The sequence below is a fragment of the Microtus oregoni genome, unplaced genomic scaffold (assembly GCF_018167655.1).
Source record: "Microtus oregoni isolate MIOR12 unplaced genomic scaffold, Mior012 000019F_ref0000042, whole genome shotgun sequence".
Taxonomy (NCBI): domain Eukaryota; kingdom Metazoa; phylum Chordata; class Mammalia; order Rodentia; family Cricetidae; genus Microtus; species Microtus oregoni.
The window spans coordinates 14,018,909-14,038,957 of NW_024543078.1; the positions used below are offsets into that span (position 1 = coordinate 14,018,909).

General features: G+C 36.8%; 1 protein-coding gene across 4 annotated transcripts in view; it reads right to left on the bottom strand.

Moving 5' to 3' along the window:
- The window catches only part of Ppp4r3b (protein phosphatase 4 regulatory subunit 3B), a 59,583-nt gene that overhangs the window by 13,070 nt on the left and 26,464 nt on the right, over nt 1-20,049 (bottom strand). For 3 of the 4 annotated variants that reach the window (XM_041669252.1, XM_041669249.1, XM_041669251.1), the window contains 8 exons: nt 19,585-19,662; nt 18,529-18,645; nt 17,468-17,584; nt 13,503-13,634; nt 8,740-8,842; nt 7,437-7,478; nt 5,113-5,271; nt 1,481-1,650 (listed from right to left, as the gene is read on the bottom strand). In XM_041669252.1, the coding sequence (XP_041525186.1) occupies nt 1,481-1,650; nt 5,113-5,271; nt 7,437-7,478; nt 8,740-8,842; nt 13,503-13,634; nt 17,468-17,584; nt 18,529-18,645; nt 19,585-19,662 (918 nt within the window). The remainder of the gene's footprint in view (nt 1-1,480; nt 1,651-5,112; nt 5,272-7,436; nt 7,479-8,739; nt 8,843-13,502; nt 13,635-17,467; nt 17,585-18,528; nt 18,646-19,584; nt 19,663-20,049) is intronic. The other variant, XM_041669250.1, reaches the window with a different exon arrangement.

Genomic DNA, 20,049 nt, shown 5'->3' on the forward strand with positions numbered 1-20,049 from the left:
ATAAGTTATACCCATTTTACAAAAACAAAATTTAGGTTGAGAGTTTAATAGAAAACAAACGTTAAATCCACATGTTCAGTAAATGTTAATGATTTCCTATTTAACTGCTGTCAAAATATCTTATTACCTATGTAGATAAATACTGCTATCAAAATATCTTATTATCACAGTAGATAATAAGGACAGATTTCTTTGATTATATTGTATATACAAATAGGATAAACTACTTAACTGGAACTCTACAGTTTCTATTTTGGCAATAAACTTTTGTAATGGAACAAAGACATGTTAAGGTTGAAGATTCAGTGTATTAAGCTTATTACTTCAGAAAAAATGTAAACTCTACGATGGCTTTGGGAGAGAGGTGTGAACCCATTCATTTTATCAGTGTCTTAAAAATACTAAAGGGAAAAGGGCTCTAAGTCCACAGAAAGTTCACGGAAGGCAGCACAACAGACAGCAGCCGAGGCAATCGACTGTGCTGCTTGTCTCCCAACGCAACACTACACTTCTGTCCTCTTCATCTCCTCAAAAATCATCTTCCTGGCAAGTGGTCACTCTTAGAGAAACCATTTAGTGAGCCTAACAATCTTCATATAGGAGCAGCAAGTGACTAGAATCTGACTTGTTATAAGCAAAACCAGAGAATGAGTTTCTAGATGTACAAGAGGTAAACTGCAGACCATGGCAATCAGCTTCTCTCTAGTCTGTGTGCACTGCTCTTTCCAGTTGTGCTAGGACACAGCTGCTGAATGTGTTTTGAGCTGTCCGGATGCTTCGACAGAAGAGTCATTTCTGCTGCCTCAGCTTCCTCAACTGTAACAAAAGATAGCTAGACCACTTTTAACTTCCCAGTGCTCTCATCCTTCAAATTTTAAAATTCCATCCTACTTATTAGGCATCTTGTATAAAATTCTAAGGAAAAAATTAATTTTGTATCCATTTTTATTATGACTCCTATAATAGAAAACTGCTGTTTCACAATAGATCACAAGAATGTCTTGCTTGATTGAAATGTCCAACTTGCCACACAGGATCCTAAAACATTTCCTCAAGAAAAATAGAACTAAAAAAAATGAGCAAATAGAGTTACAAGACTTGAATTTCACTTTTCACTGTCCTAATTTTCAACAGTGGTTTGGGGAGTGACTGAGTGGAAGAGCCTACCTATCACAGAGAAGGGCCCATACATGATCCCCAAGTAAACCACCCCAGAGGAACTACTGCCACTCAATTACTGTCCATGTACAGGTAAGAAGAGAAAGATTTTTAAAAGACTTTTTAAAGATTTCAGTTTAATAGAAGCAGATTCTAACACACAAGAGGTGAATTATGCTCACTATGGCAACATACCTCTAGTATGGAATAATAATTTCAGGAAAATAGGAATAAAAAAATCAATTTGATTACATACAGGTTCACTTTTATATACATTACTTGTTTATATATGATTACTAAGAGATCTTTAATATAAACTTACCACTCTTATAAATTCAAACAATTCAATAACAGCTGAATTTAATAGATTGTACCGTGTTCCATTATCCAAAAGGGCGTTTATAACTGGTTCAAAAAGATTTCCTTTGGTGATGTAACGATTATAAAATTCATCCTTAAGGCCAATTATCCGCCTCATAAAGCGAAGTGCACCTAATATTTAAAAATGTAAAAAGGGAATAATGAATTTACCAAAATTATTTTATAGCTACTTTTGACATAAAGTAATGTTTAAATTTTTTTCAAAAAATAACAGTACATGAAAGAAATTGAATGTTTAAAGTTTCCAATGCTTAAATTTTTGAATCTTTTTTAAATGTTTAAATCTTTCCAAAAGTAAAATAGTACATGAAAAAAAATTGGGCTTTGAAACAAACAACAACAAAAGTAAAGTTTAGGAATGACAAGATTGGTTTTGTAGATAAGGGCTTGGTGAACAGAATTCAATACCCAGAACCAACCAGAAAGTAGAAGGAAAGAACGGACTCCATAAGTTTATTCTCTGACACCATGCACACACACAATAGTGATAATTTAAAAAAAGAACAATTAAAAAATCCAGTCAGTATCTATAGAATACTAATGCTAGCAACACTTAAAGGAAGATAGTAGGTGCATTATATGAAGCACAGAATCGGGGAGCACAGGAGTGGGCAGGAGTGGTACAGCCTATTACATTTCTAGGGTAGGAATGTGTGAAGGCAGATGTTTGCTTTTAATTTTCTTGAGATACAATCCAAGAGAATATATGTAACATAACAGATCTAAACTTTTAAAATGTTTTCAATGAAGAATATAGATCAACTACTCTTGGAACACTTGTGAATTAATACTGCTTTCACATTATGACATTATTTATTTGTTTGTCAATTATGTATGAACTACGGTAGATCAGACTGCATTTGCTAACAAAAAACAAGAGTAATAACTAAGGACTATATGTAACTTGGCATTTCACGATTTATTATATAAAAACAGGATTCCCTTTGCCTTATTATAATGATGGTGAGCTTGAAACCATACAAAGACTTATATACTGGAATTTCAACCAATCAGGATATACTGACATTAATGGGTATAATATACAATCTAAGGAATTATTTATGGAAACCAAACATGAAAACATAAATCCTCTCAAAATTAACATACAAATGTAATTCCAAATGAGATGAACTAAATACAACTTTATCATTAAAGGATAGATGTCTAACAGATAACCAGGACAAATATGAAAGTTAATATGGCAAACTCAAAAGGCAGATATTTAAATCTTCCACAAAAATATATAACAACACTTAATATTTCATCTGATAAGATGAAGTAATAGATATTACAGAAATAAGGTCTAAGTGTTTTGTTAATTTACTGCATAGCGGAAGTAGCATTTTCATTCTATGGAAAAATGTGATTGATTTATTAATGAGGGTGTTGGCATAGGTGGCTATACCTAGACTATTACCTCATACCACATTCTAAAATACATTTCAGATATACTACATAAGCAAATATAAAATCAAATGAGAAAATAGTGAAGAGAATATTTGTATTATCTTAGTACACAGAAATGAAAAAAGGTAAACTGAATTTATAATAATTTATGAAGCATTTAAAAAATGCGTATATGACAATATGTGTACATTACGTGTGTGAGGTGTGCATGGGGAATATGGAGGACGCTCTCAGGAGTCATCCAGCTTATTTGAGACATGAAGCCCAGTGACTAGTGCAGACTAGCCAGCCAACACAGTCTTAGAGAGCCTGTCTCTGCCTCCCCAGAGGTATTACAAATGTGCGCACACTACCAGTCCTGCGCTTGAGTTCTGGGAATCAAATTCATGCCCTTATGCTTGCAAGACTCAACTGAGCCATTTCCCAGTCCCAATAAAGATTTCTTTTTTAAAGTTATATGGCAAACATTAATAAAAGGCAAGTTTAAGACCAGAACTTCTCCTAAAACAAACTATAATATACAAAAGGCTCTATAAAAAAAAAACCCTCAGTTTACAACATATGAAAATGCAAATTAGGCTGAACATGATGACTCTCAGACCTATATTCCAACATTTTGCGGGTGGAGGCAGAAGTATAAGGATCATCCATAGCCATATAGTTTGAGGTCAGCTTACATAAGACTATTTCAAAATACACCTGCACCAGGCAGAGATAGGAGGACTGTCACGAGTTCAAGATAAGCCAGAGCTATGCAATACATCCCAAGCTACCTTGGGAATTCAGATTGAGGCCCTGTCCCTCCACCTTTTCCTTTCCATCTGTCCATCTATTCATCTGTCCGCCTGTCCATGTGGCATTATAGGATGCTGGGATAATGCCCAATGCTTTAGCTTTTGGGAAAGTTTCTTTCTTTCTACCTACCTACCTACCTACCTACCTACCTATTAGTGTGACACAATAGGGTGCTAGAAAAATGCTAAAGGCTTCAGTTTTGGGGAGGGAAGTAATCTGGTAGGTAGAGTTAAAATTGAAGAATATATGAAAAAGTACACAAACATTTTGCCTGACAATCCCATTATTGTGAACCTACAGAAATACATTAGCATATAAAAGATTATTATATTATATACAGTGTAGTTGGGAATGGGTGAAAAAGCAAAATCAATTCTATAATCTATGTTTTAGATGGTAAATCAATTGTGGAAATCACACTATGAAATGTTACTTAGCTATCATTAGAAAAAATAAGATCACATAATTTGCAGTAGTGAAGGACAGAGAAATGTACTAGCACAATCGAATTTTCAAAAAGGTGAAAGCATATGAAATGTATTCATATATATATATGAATACATTCATGTACACTTGTACAGGGATAGAAAAAATAAGAGCTACAGGTTATTAACGTTAAGTTTTTGCTTGTTGTTTTGTCCTTTTGAGTCAAGGTCTCATGTCCCAAGACAACTTATGAATTGCTATGTACTGAAGAATGATCCTGAATTCCTGATCCTCCTTCCCAAGTGCTGGGATTACAGGTATGAGCCACTAAAGCCCACCAACACTGGCTATATTAAGGACCTAAAACTAAAGGAGGATAGGGGTATTAAGAGCAACAAACGAGGCTGGCAATATCACTCAGTTGGTATAGTTTCCTGGCATTCACAAGGCACTCAGTTTAATACCTAGAGTTGCATAAACTGTATATGATAACAACTCTCTGTAATCGCAGTACTCAACAGTGAAGGAAGAAAGGAAGGATTAGAAAAATCCAGGCCACCGTTGGCTACATAATGAATTTGCATGTGCCCACCCACCCACACGTCAAATTTGATTATTTCAAGAAGCTTCGATATAGCAGAAGAGTTCTATCAAGCAATGCTGGTATTGCACATTGGACTGTATTCCAACAAAACCTAGGATAATTCAGTTCAACCTAAGTGTAAGCAATATGCATCTGGGAAAGCACGATTTCCCACTCTTGCTTTTGTCCTCAGATTACAGAATATGAAGCAGAAGCAGTCAGCTCTCTCGGCCATCTCATCAATATCACACACACTGCTAATAAGCAGATGACTTTGCATGGGCAACTGGCATTTTACCTCTACTAAAAAGTATTCCTTACATGATTTTTTTTAACAAAATTCTCATTAAATTATTACTTACACAAGGCCAAGAAAGTGTGCTTTGAATTCATCAACACCAAAACTCTTCTTAGCAAGTCCTTGTTCATGATATAGTTTTTTATGTGGTATGTGTGATGTTCCACACAAAATGTGAGTAACTCTAGAATTAAGGCAAGCAGCTGTGCTGTTTGATAATTATCTACAAAAGAAAGATATCTAGTGAGAATAAATATAATACACCTAAAGAGAATAAATACATTCTGTATCTTAGAGCAAAAGTACATTTTATATAATTTAGAAAGGTACATATATAAATACATTATTAGTTTTATATATGTAAGACTATTTAAAAAAATTATCGTTTTAAGGCTCTAGCATAAAAAATGTAGTAACAGAAAGAAAAGCTCAATATAAATCTACAAATGTGATAATAAACCCTGTCACACTTACAATTTCCTAGCAACGTATTCTTAATTAATGCTATCACTACAAACAGGAACAAATTCAGAAATGGCACAACAGAGAACAAAGGCCCCAAAGCTCTTACCTGAAGTGGCTCAATGAAATATCTTTTAAATTTATTTGTGTGCATGTGCATGCGAGAGCTAGTATGGTTGCAGAGGACAGTCTTAGGAATGGGCTTTCTCCTACCACCTTTGGGGTCTGGGCACCAGAAGACAGCCGATATGTAAGCTCCTCTACCAACTATGCTTCCCTGGCAGTCCCAATACCATTTAACATCTTTAAAAAGCCACCTTTAAGAAAAACGTTATTTTTTTGCTATTCAAGGAACAAACAAAAACTATTTCATGGAGATTTTTAGTAGTAGCCATCTTCAATTCATCAACTGCCATTCAGATCCCTGAAGCAACCTTTCTGGTTACCTTTCTAGATGCTCTGCTTCATGAAATGACTGTACAAGAAACTTTAACATCTACCAAGGAATTAAGATAAATAATCATTTTATAATGATTTAGAAAAGAAACACTACCCTGAGAGGAAATTCAGAATCACAGCCAAATAAAAAGTTAACACAATCAATCCCATCTAGTACAACCATTCGATTTAAACAGGAAGATTACACACTTAACATACTGCCCCTACCCCAATGTGTGTTCATGCCACACATGTACAGGTGCCCATGAAGGCCAGATGAAGATGTGGGCCCCCTGGAGAGGGTATTCCAGGTAGCTGTGAACTGTACAATGTGGGCACTAGAACAGAACTCTGTTTCTCTGGAAGAGAAGAGCCTCTGCAGTCCACGCGAACATTTTATGGGTCTTGATTGCTTCCGGAAATAATGTAGTGTTCTTTTAATTAACAAAATGGCCTTCAAACACACAAAATAAAACTCTGGCACTTCAAATACTGTTTTTACCTCAAGAGCAAGAAAAGTCTTACTTGTTCCAAAGTAAGTTCTGTAATAGCCACAATACCAGAGGTAAAATTAGAACTAGTCTTTAACCATGAAATTTCTCCTATTTTTAAGTATATGTATATTTGTGTGTTTGTGCACATGAGTGGAGGTGCCTTTGAAGGCCACAAGAGATTGTAGTTAATACTTTACAGATTAAATTACAGGCAGTTTGAGCTATGAAACGAGTGCTGGAAAGTGAACTCAGATCTTCTACATAAAAGTAGAATGTGTTCTTAACTGCTGAGCCACCCACCTCTCTACCTCTGGAGAAGAATTAAAGGGTATTACTGTGCTTGGTGGGATTCTGTAGGGATCAAAGGATAATGTCTCCTTTCTACTTATTTGTGGGTTCTGGGGATGGAACAGAGGTCTCCAGTCATCTTCCCAGCCACACACAAAAGACACTTTAAAACAGTAATCTGTACTGTTAACAGTATTGTTTCCTCCTTTCTATTGTAAAGTCTTTAATTCAGTCTCTCAACATTCTCCTATGGAATTTCTCTTAGAGGTTTCTCTTGTTTCTCCTGGGGCTTTGATAAGCTTGGGAGAAAGAATGCAATGCTAAATGCCCACAGCTTTAATATTATCAGTCCCATACCTTGAAAGCACATTCTAAAGAGAAGCAAATGGTAAAAGATGAAGGCTCACAGACAAGTACAGCACTGTGCTAAAGTGTGGATCCTAAGAGAGCGTAGCTAATTACACCTAAAATATAAGAACTAGATTATCAAATTACAGATGATTTCTCAAAACAATGTCAAAACAACAAATTTACCAAGGAAATAATCTGTTTCTCGTCTTTTATAGTTGGAAAGAAAACTTTCTTTCTTATAATAAAAGGGCAAGTCTATGCTTGGATGTTAAAAGTTCCTCTACACACATATACATACATACTAATTAAGAAAAACCTCACAATTTGTACTCATAAAATATGAATTTAAACTTACCAGGGCAAATTGTACTGGTTTTGTTAGATCCAAGCAAATGATCTTTAAAAGAAAAATTAAAATCAACTAGTTCAGTAAATAATATTTTACATTTTCCTCATATTTCACAACATACAAGATCCTTAATCATAATTTCTTTTAAATTTCATAAGAACCACTGAGCTGCCTTCTTTGGTAGAATATTATATATCTTTTACATAATTAGGTGCAGAGATTATTAAAATTTAATAGTAGTGAGCTGGGCATAGTGGTCCACACTTTTAATTCCAGCAGTCAGGAAACAGAGGTAGGCAGATCTCTGTGAGTTTGAGATCAGCCTGGTCTACAGAGTAAGTTCTAGGACAGGAACTACACAGAGAAACCCTACATCACAAATACTTGAGACAAAGATGATAGTAACAGTAAAAATAAAAGTGAGGTTAAAACCAGGTAAGACAGACACATATTTTACTTTCTTTTATTCAACATTAGCAACTAGCATATATTTCTGCATTGTTGTAAGGAACGTGGGGCCCCTTTGTTTCGTTCTGCCTGGCTAGCTTACACCCAAAATAACCACATAGATACTGTATTAATTAAATTACTGTTTGGCCCATAAGCTCTAGCTATTACATCTTGATTTAACCCATTTTTAATAATCTGTATGTCACCATGAGGTCGTGGCATACCGGGAAAGATTCACCATGTCTGACCTGGCAGCTTCATGGCGGGTCTCTCTGACTCTGCTTTTAAATGGGGTATGTCTATGTTGTAACTTTTATTAATTTCATAAACATGTCTTGACCAATTCCCCATCTCCTTTAGGACAGGAACTCATACGCCAGGCTAGCTAAAACTGGCTTTGAATTCCTAATCCTCTTGCCTCCACCTCTCAGTTCTGAAATTATAGGCCTGCTGCAGCCATATCTAACCACGGTGTCCTCTTAGTTGGTTACTCTAATAAACCAAAAATTGCTGCCCAACTGGATCTAGACAGCTACTAATGCCTAAGCAGTTCTTTACTCACATTGCTTCAAAACTATCTTGTCCCCATTCCACTTTAATTCTAGAACTAGAACCTGCCATTAGTAAGTTATGAGCAAAACCCATGCAACAAATATGGAGAAGCAACAAAAAATACATACTAGGAAGAAAACCCTTTTCCCACAAATTGGGCACTGACAGTTCTTACCAAGACAACCACAGACAAGGACAATCATGACTTCATATTGCACTTTAAATCTTTCAGTAATAACCCCTCTGCCATATAAAGCACCACATAATACTTTATGGCCATCATATGCAAACAGACAAGAGAACTTACCCTTCTCACACTTGTCTTCTGACGTATTGGTCAAAAGTGGAGCTGTGAGGACATGCATGCAATGGTTGTAGAAGAAATTTAAAAACTCACTCTTCTCAGTTTTCTGAAATAAAATGTTTAAAAGAACACTTTGCATTTAAGAAACATTTCAAGAATTAGCAGTGAAGGTCATATTTGCAGAATAATACTTTAAGATAATGTGAAAGACTCTCAAACTATCTAGAATCAAAGAAGCAAACTTACATATACTTCAATGTGAATTCCACATATAGGAAGTCTAATAATACATATTAGACATTAAAACAGTTAAAGTGAAAAAAAAAAGTACAAACAGTTTTTCCATGGAAATTCAGAACAACTTTTAAAATTGAAGTGTGATAAAGACTAGATCCATCTGCTGAATACCATGGAGAGCACAACAAACAGCAAGGCATTGAGAACTTGAAAGCTATGAGCATTATGGTTTTTTAAATGTATTTTCATTCATGTGCATGTATATGTATGTGTACACACATATATGTGGATTCCTGAATATGCCAGAAGGGGGGGGGGGCTGGATTCCTTGGTAGTTGTAAACTACCTAACATGGGTGCAGGAAACTAAACTTAGTTCTGCAAGAGACCACATACTGTTACCTGCTGAGTCACCTTTCCAGCCCCTGGGATTATGATTGTAATGTTTTAGGTGATTAAAAATAGGAGCTTGAGGACTGGCAAATGTACTTTGGTGCATAAGCATTTGACTAGTATGTGCAGGGTCTTGAGTCCATTCCCCAAGTGTGTGGGGGTGGAGAGGCTGTGACACTCTACATTTCACTGCCTATCCAGATCTGAAGAACTACTGAAGCAATTTATCAGTCTAGAAAATACGAAATCCACATCTGTTCCTTAAAGACTAAAATTTAATTTAGAAGACAATCTCTAATTTCTATCACCATTGAGCCAACTAACTTACATTTTAAAAATAATGTACACTTTCTCTTTCTATAAGGGAATTTTATTAAGAAAAAATGATCCTTCATATTGAAATAACCACTATTAATATTTTGGAATCCTCCTTGAACCTTTCGTGATTTATGTAATTAAGAATCTGAGGGCTGGGTGATTATTGGTGATGTCCACCTTTATCGCAGTGCTTGGGAGGCAGAGACAGGCAGATCTCTGTAAATTAGAAGCCAGTAGAGTGAGCTGTAGGACAGGCAAGGCTACACAGAGAAACCCTGTCTTGAAAAACAAAGAACAAACAAAACCCTTCAGTTTACATCAGCTTTCTTGTTTTTAACTGTGATAAGACCACATAAAATAAAATTTGTTACCTTACTTTACTATCTTAAAAAAACAGTCCAGTATTATTTAAAACTATTATTAAAATTATTAAGTAGGAAAAACATATAGCTCAATAAAAACAATAAAAAATTATTATTGTAAGATGGACATGGTGGCACATGCCTTTAATCCCAGCACTCGGGAGTCAGAGGCAGGCAGATCTCTGTAAGTTCGAGGCCAACTTGGTCTACAGAGTGAGTTTCAGGACAGCCAGGGCTACACAGCTAAAACTCTGTCTTAAAAAACCAAAAACTTATTTATTTATTTTTAAACATTTATGTATTTATTTATTATGTATACAACTTTCTGCCTCCATGTATGCCCACACGCCAGAGGAGGGTGGTTTGGAACCACCATGTTGTTGCTGGGAATTGAACTCAGGACCTCTAGAAGAGCAGACAGTGCTCTTAACCTCTGAGCCATCTCCCCAACCCCCAAAAACTTATTTAAAGATTACACTGTGCCCAAAGTTTAAACAAGTTATCATATAGAAGCCAAAGAACAAAAACTAAATTCCTAATCTAATTAATAATTCTGGGTCAGTAAGGGCTCAGCAGAAAAAAGCACTGCTGCCAATCATAACCAAACCTGAGTTTGATTCCTGGGTCCCTGTCATAGCAGCACAGACCTTATGCCTGCGAGTCATCCTTGGACCTCCACAGTATACCCTTTACCCATAACAAATAAAGGAAAAAGCTAAAAGCAAAAAAGGAACTGAACAGACAACACTGTTACATTTACTAAAAATTAATACAGATACTTATCAAAATATTTGTTGCTTCTAGGTCTTAGAGAGAACAGGGATACAAGGGTCCTACCTAAATATAATAAAAGCTATTTACAGCAAGCCCACAGCTAACATTAAATTAAACGGAGAAAAACTCAAAGCCATCCCACTAAAATCAGGAACACGACAAGGATGTCCACTCTCTCCATACCTCTTCAATATAGTGCTTGAAGTTCTAGCAATAGCAATAAGACAACATAAGGAGATCAAGGGGATTCGTATGGGAAAGGAAGAAGTTAAGCATTTGTTATTTGCAGATGATATGACAGTATACATAAGCGACCCCAAAAATTCTACCAAAGAACTCCTACAGCTGATAAACAGCTTTAGTAATGTGGCAGGATACAAGATCAACTCCAAAAAATTAGTTGCCTTCCTATACACTAAGGATAAGGAAGCAGAGAGGGAAATCAGAGAAGCATCACCATTCACGATAGCCACAAATAGCATAAAATATCTTGGGGTAACTCTGACCAAGGAAGTGAAAGATCTATTTGACAAGAACTATAAGTCTTTGAAGAAAGAAATTGAAGAGGACACCAGAAAATGGAAGGACCTCCCTTGCTCTTGGATTGAGAGGATCAACATAGTAAAAATGGCAATTCTACCGAAAGCAATCTATAGATTCAATGCAATCCCCATCAAAATTCTTCACAGATCTGGAGAAGACAATAATCAACTTTATATGGAAAAACAAAAAACCCAGGATAGCCAAAACAATCCTATACAATAAAGGATTGTCTGGAGGCATTACCATCCCTGACTTCAAACTCTATGACAGAGCTACAGTGATGAAAACAGTGTGGTACTGGCATAAAAACAGAGAAGTCGACCACTGGAATCGTATAAAAGACCCTGACTTTAACCCACAAACCTATGAACACCTGATTTTCAATAAAGGAGCTAAAAGTATACAATGGAAAAAAGAGAGCATCTTCAATAAATTGTGCTGGCAAAACTGGATGTCAATCTGTAGAAGAATGAAAATAGATCCATATCTATCACCATGCACAAAACTCAAGTCCAAATGGATCAAAGACCTCAATATCAGTCCGAACACACTGAACCTGATAGAAGAGAAATTAGGAGGTACCCTACAACAGATGGGCACAGGCGATCGCTTCCTAGGTATAACCCCAGCAGCACAGACATTAAGGGCAACATTGAATAAATGGGACCTCCTGAGACTGAGAAGCTTCTGTAAAGCAAAGGACACTGTCACTAAGACAAAAAGGCAACCCACTGACTGGGAGATCTTCACCAACCCAGCAACTGACAAAGGGCTGATCTCCAAAATATATAAAGAACTCAAGAAACTAGACCGTAAAAGGCTAATCAATCCAATTATAAAATGGGGCACTGAGCTGAACAGAGAATTCTCAACAGAAGAAGTGCAAATGGCCAAAAGACACTTAAGGTCATGCTCAACTTCCTTAGCGATCAGGGAAATGCAAATCAAGACAACTTTAAGATACCATCTTACACCTGTCAGAATGGCTAAAATAAAAAACACCAGTGATAGCCTTTGCTGGAGAGGTTGTGGAGAAAGGGGTACACTCACCCATTGCTGGTGGGAATGCAAACTTGTGCAACTACTCTGGAAAGCAGTGTGGCAGTTTCTCAGGAAATTCGGGATCAACCTATCCCTGGATCCAGCAATACCACTCTTGGGAATATACCCAAGAGAGGCCCTATCATACAACAAAAGTATATGCTCAACTATGTTCATAGCAGCATTGTTTGTAATAGCCAGAACCTGGAAACAACCTAGATGCCCTTCAACGGAAGAATGGATGAAGAAAGTATGGAATATATACATATTAGAGTATTACTCAGCAGTAAAATACAAGGACTTCTTGAATTTTGCATACAAATGGATGGAAATAGAAAACACTATCCTGAGTGAGGTAAGCCAGAGCCAGAAAGAGGAACATGGGATGTACTCACTCATATTTGGTTTCTAGCCATAAATAAAGGACATTGAGCTTATTATTCATGTTCCTAGAGAAGCTAAATAAGAAGGTGAATCCAAAGACAAACACATAGGCATCCTCCTGAATATTAACCTTCATCAGTTGATGAAAGGAGACAGAGACCCACATTGGAACACCGGACAGAAATCTCAAGATCCAAATCAGGAGCAGAAGGAGAGGGAGCACGAGCAAGGAACTCAGGACCGCGAGGGGTGCACCCACACACTGAGACAATGGGGATGTTCTATCGGGAACTCACCAAAGCCAGCTGGCCTGGGTCTGAAAAGGCATGGGATAAATCCGGACTAGCTGAACATAGCAGACAATGATGAATACTGAGAACTCAAGAACAATGGCAATGGGTTTTTGATCCTACTGCACGTACTGGCTTTGGGAGAGCCTAGGCAGTTTGGATGCTCACCTTACTAGACCTGGATAGAGGTGGGCGGTCCTTGGACTTCCCACAGGTCAGGGAACCCTGATTGCTCTTCGAGCAGATGAGGGAGGGGGACTTGATCGAGGGAGGGGAAGGGAAATGGGAGGCGGTGGCGGGGAGGAGGCAGAAATCCTTTTAAATAAATAAATTAAAAAAAAATATTTGTTGCTTCGAAAGATCTTACTACAAAACCATTTAAGACTGTAAAGCCCAACACCTTTGACCTCAGTGTGAGTTCTTACATTAGTTGTAGCCAACATGTTCTCTGGATCAATTAGAGTACGAAGAAGTCCCATCAACTGAACTGCACCTCCTAGCTCAGGGTCAGTATCACAGATCATTTGTTCAATCACCACATTTATAAGAAGTATATCCTGGAAGAAAATATGTTTCCGTGAGTCCTTGACATAAGATAAACATACCAACTGAAGGAATGAAATCACAGCACAGAAAAAAAAAATCAAAGTAAAGAATAACTTTAAAGATTTGTTTTTCTATTTCTCAAAGTTCTGAAAATATTTAGAGTGAATAGAGATAGATAGATAGATAGATAGATAGAAAGACAGACAGACAGAAAGAGACAGACAGACAGACTGACAAAGACTGTCATCATTCTAGGTGTTAGCACTGGGTATAAATCAATAGGCTGATCAAGCATAAATGAAGACAGAACATGTGACCCTAAAACTGATCATTTCAATCTTTAAATTGAAAACTCTTCCTAGAAAAAGCACAAGCAGTAACTTGGCACACACCTTTTATAAGATCCGAGAACAGTGTCACAAAGTGACATAGCATTAGGTTTACTGTCGCACACTTTTGCATTCTTTGTATATGTTGTTTTTGCATGCACTGTATGTGTGTATAGAAGTCTAATGCTAATGTGCAGGATCATCCTTTGGTTTTTTTTTTTTTTGCTTTTTGTTTTTTTTCCTGAGATACTCTCCGGAGTCCCTGGCTCTCCTGGAGTTCAGGCTGGTCTTGCCTGTCTCTGCCTCCAGAGCGCTGGGATTAAAGGTATATCCTATTATGACATGCCCAACTTGTACACTACTTTTTGAGACAAGGTCTCTCACTGATTCACACAGACCTCCTGTTTTCATTAACCAGCACTGTGATTATAGGGGCTGGGTTTTCTCTCACATGGGTTCTGGGGACCCAAACTCATGCTTGTGTGACAAAGTACTTCACTGACTGAACCAACATTTTTTTTTTTAAGCACAGAAATCTTAAGCATTACAATAGGACAAAAAGTGATTGTCATGTTAAGGAAAAGCACTCTGTCATCAAAAGTATACTCTAAACAACTTGTTATCAGGCCCTTTTGTTACTGCATGGACATCATACAGTTATTAGAGGGGTTTGAGTAAAAATGGCCCTGCAAGCTCGTGAATTTGAATATTTGGTCCCTAACTGGTAGAATTGTTTGGAAAGGTTTAAGAGGTGTGCTCTTATTGGAAGAGCTGTGTCACTGGAGATGGGTTTAAAGGCTTCAAAAGTCCATGTCATTCCCAATTAGCGCTCTCTGCCTTTTGCTTGTGATGTGAACTCTCAGCTACTGGTTCACTGCCTTCCCTGTCTGCCTGATGTCACATCCCATTGCCATGATGGTTATGGACTCACCCTCTAGAACTGAGAGCACCAATAAACTTCCATAAGTTGTCTTGGTCATAGTGCTTTGTCAAAGAAGTAGAAAAGTAACTAAGACAGTTAGTTATACAAACCTAGATGATGTACCTATAACACACTCCAGCTATAATGGTATAAATGGATAACTCACTGCAGCTAGGCTTACACTAAACAAAACATCACAATTGAGAAGTGTATGAAACAAATACTGGGAAAACATTAAAGAGATGGAACTTGCTAAGTTGCTCAGGCTAATCTTGAACTCTGCCCTTCCAAGTAGCTAGGATTATCCCTCTCTCTTTAAATGCATGGCAGGCTTTTAAAATTTTTTTTTTTTTAAGATGGGGTCTCACTCTAGTGAGAAATAATTACGGAAGAAAGCAATAAAGAGACATGAATTCACAAACAGCTGGCAAAGAAGAACCAACTAAACCAGGCCATAGAAAATTAACTATTAAAAACTGGAGCACAATTCTCTACCAGGCTTGAACATTTGAAAACCAATGATTCTGATTTGTCACAGCATTAGAAACAGATTTAGGGGTCAGCAGTATGAAATAATAGGTAAAGGTGTTTGTTGCCAAGTCTGACAAACAACTGAGCCCGACCACTGGAAGTCACAAGGTGGAAAGAGAACCAACTTTTGCAAGTCTCCTGGGCAAGCATGTAAGAAAAATTAGTTACTTCTCTGTTATCAATTAAACATAAACAAGAAAACATTGCTAATGAAAACTAATCAAATTTTTAAAGAGTTAAGAATTTTAAAAGCAAATTGTTCATGATTATTATGGTATAAGTTGAGATTTATGGTCATTTAAGATGAACACCTTTTAAGCATATAAGCTTCAAAGATAGAATGTTAATTTCAACAGAAATATTAATCCTTAAGTTATCTTCCATAAAGGGTGGCATTAAGAATATCACAGTGAGATAAAAATTAACTAGGGTTTAGCATCATTTCGTGTTCAGTAGACTATAGATTGATGGCTCAGCAATTAAAAGCAGGTCCTGCTCTTCCAAAGTATCAGAGTTCAGTTCCCAGGACCCATGTCAGGCAGCTTAAAATTGCCTGTAACTCCAGCTCCAGGGTAATGGTTACCTTCTTCTGGTTTCCCCAAGCAATCTAAGTAAAACCTACAACACCTAATGTTCTCCAAACAAACAAACAAACACTCTAAAAACAACCAAACAAAGACAACTGCCAAAGTAACATACTTAATATAAAATGTTTCTGGGGGATGGTGTTTCAGACAGGATCTTGTTCTAACAGTATGTGAGAAGGTCTAGGCTGGCCTTGAACTTGTGGCAGCCCTTTTGTCTTGGCACCAAAAAGTGTTGAGATTATTGGTGTGAGACACCTTGCCCCCCCCACCCCCAAATTGTCTCTTTAACTATAGCAGCATCCCTAACTTTCTTTAAGGAACAGAAAGCGATGGTGACACATGTCTGCATCACAGCACCTGAGAGGCTGAGGCAGGAGGCTATGAATTCAAAGCTAGACTGATGCACATGCTAACTGTCTCAACGCAAAAGCAGAGGGGCCAAGTTTGGCTTCCAACACAAAGGTTAGGTGGCAGACAACTGCTTGTGATTATAGATTCAAAGGATCTTATGAATTCTCCTGGGCCCCAGTGGCATCTGTGTGCATGTGCTTGATACACAAACACACAAATCATAAAACAGAAAGCAAAAGAACAAAACAAAATAAACAACAAAACTAAGCCAAGAAACATTGTAAGCAACTAAGAAATACAAAAAGTAAAAATAAATATACATTAAGACTAAACATAAAACTAACAAAAATAATGTAGCTAGCTAGTCAATGGTGCACATGCCTTTAATGCTACGTAGAAGCAGGTAGATCTATAACTTCAGTTCATTTTGCTCATATTGCATAAATATTTTTATAGTAAGAAAATAATATTTTTCTTATTATTCAACTTTCAGTCCCATTTAAAAATAGGAGCTGAGTAAGTGAAAACAAATTCTTAGTTATACAAGGTCATTACTTGGTCTGCACATCTAAAGGATTAGAATGTATTCCCACTAAAGATGGTTGTCCTTTTAACAGTAGTACTCCTACTGCTTTGGTGGGCACATCTTGACTGTCAGGTTAGCAGTATAACACAGGGTTTATGCCTGAAGACTGTTTGATGACTTTTCTTTCCAACTTCTGGCATGATGAAAACAGGGAGAAAGCTTATAGGTTAGTTCCAGTTTGATTTCTCTATCCTGCAATTATAGAGTGTGGGATTTTGGCAATATCATCTTATTATCTTGTTTTGGTGAGCAAGAGCAGTGATAGTAGCCTGTATTTGTTTGGGGAGCCTCAATAACTCACAATTCATAGGGAGGTATCCCTTCTCTCACACAGATTTTTATTTAATAGCCTCTGGTTTCTGAGGCACATTTAATTCTGTTCAAATGCTTTTTAAATTAAAATTTTAATTACCCTAAAATATAAAAAAATGCCTTCCATTACTACTATATATTCTTAAATTTAAGATTATGGTTATGACTTCTTTGCAACAGTAAGCACTTTTCCATGGGTAACACAAACTTCAGCATCATTACTTACATCATCACTCTGCTGGGCTTCTTGCATCACAAATTCACGGACCATAGATGGACTAAACTCTACCAGATAAGAAAATATATCTGTAGCAGCTGATCTGACTTGCAAGTCATCCATGCCCTGATAAAAGGGAAGCTGGGTTAGAGACTGGTAACAACGGTTAGTCTTGCATTCCCTCTTCTCTCTCAAATCCACGAATAAACTCTTAGAATTTCAGATTAACATTCAACTTCAATTTGCAGTATCTCTTCCCTCCCCAGATGAATGCATCCCCTCCTAATTTCTGGATTAAGACACCAAACTGAATTAAAATATACCCCCGCCGCCCCCACACCTAAAACTGTTATATTTGAGAGCAGCTCAGTATTTATTTCTAATGGTTTTTACCATCTTAAAAGAAATATTCAGAGATTATACATAAGCATGAACAGAGAGCTGAGTGCACACTGACACAGGCACACGTGTGGCATACATTCACATAAATACACATACACACAAAGAAAACAAAAAAATAATTTTTTTAAATAAAAGACACATTTTAAAGCGAAGACTTAAAATTATCCTCATTTAGATTTTTTTATCTGAATGCCTACGAATCAAATACACGTAAATGAAAGCTGAGAATTATAACTCTTGGCTCAGTATGTTCTCACTCTACCAACTGGATTAAAAGTGAAGACAACTCACCCAATTCTATGAAGCACGGTGTCACTTAAGGAAAAACAAGTCTTAGAAAACCAAACACAAACACTGATGGCACAAATCATTCTTGTGGTGACAGCATCAGATGAATGACTAAATGATAAGTCAGTACTATGTAAATATTTTACCATCCAAAAAATAAATCTATGCTGGGCGGTGGTGGCGCAAGTCTTTAATCCCAGCACTCGGGAGGCAGAGACAGGCGGATCTCTGTGAGTTCGAGGCCAGCCTGGTCTACAAGAGCTAGTGCCAGGATAGGCTCCAAAGCCACAGAGAAACCCTGTCTTGAAAAACCAATAAATAAATAAATAAATCTATGACAAAATCACAACTTCAAAAGCACAAGAAGAAACCATAATTACCATCACAATTTCCAGAGAAGGAAGAATTCCCAATTTTGCCAAGGTTTTGAAAAAAGCATCCCTGTTCTGAGGTTGTAATGTCTGAGAAAATGCACAAAATTCCTTGAAGAAATTAACCTGTGAGGTTAAACATTAAAGTGAGAAGTCAATAACATGAAGATAAAACTGGGGATACTGTAAGGTTAGCTCCAGAGTATGGAATTAATCCTTCTGAAAGACTTCATCTTTTTACACGTCCTGGTTCATTATATTAAAAGTTAGTGCGAGCATACTGGCTTATACTAGCTTCCTAAAACTCAGGAGGCAGGAGGATCAGGAATCTGAGGCCAACCTAGGCAACAGTTAAATAAATAAACCTTGTCTCTTTAAAAATAAAGCCTGGGGTGGACCAGATAACTCAGTGGGAGAGTCACTTGCTGTCAAGTCTGACAACTTGAGCCTGATTCCTGGAACCCACACAATAGAAAAAAAGCCAATCCCACATGTTGTCCTCTGACCTCCACTCATGCATGTGTGCACCATTCCCCAATTGTAAAATATAAACAAGGGTGACATAGACATACGAGGGTGTACTCACAAACAAACCAACTCTAGCATCATATTAAAAATAAACCTAGCTTTACTCCTCAAACACTGATCTTCTCTAAACCTAATGTAAAAAAATGCCACAAATCTGATTACATTCAAAGAAGGCAAAGATCTAGTAAATAGCAATTGTTGATCTTCCCTCTAAAATAGTTACCTTTCAAAACAAAAGCAAAACTCCAAGGCTCCTAAAACCCCTTGATAGACACATTAACAAGTAAACATCTCTAAGGAACCAAATATTATCATTCATTTATTTTAGTGTTTTCCTTTCATCTCTGTAGTTTTGTTTCTGCATCTCCATTATATAAATACCTACTACTATAACAAATGTCTATAGTTCTGTCATGCTATAAGGCATTTAAATTTCCTTGGGGAGGGTATCCGTGTGTGTGGGAATGACACACATAATATCTTAAGAATTTCTGAAACATGTAAAAACAAGTTTTAGAAACTGAATAAATGACTTACCAATTCACGTCGTTTATCATCATCCGTAGCTTCATCTGTTAACTGTGCAAAGACTTCGGACAAAAACTTCTCATCTTCCTGCATGAAAAGAAATAACTGCTGTGAAATATTAGCAAAAGTATAGTTACATTATGTATGCCTCACACAAAGTATAGTTAAAAAAAAAAACTGAAATTCAAAAGCATATTCATCATGAAACCTGAAGTTTGAGGAGAACTTCTGTGGAAGTTAACACAAGCTAGAGTCTCACTCCACAGGAAGAAGAGAGCAAACAGGAACTCCAGACGCAGATCAGTCAATTAATTTACTTTCATTCTGATAGCTTTTCTAAATCAGTTTTTATTTACTCTTAATTTAAACATAGCTCAAATAAATCTGAGGATCTCACTGTTAGTTCATATGTACCAGAAAAAAAGAACAAGACAGGCACAGGAGTGTGGCGGCAGGCAGGAAGTCTTCAACATG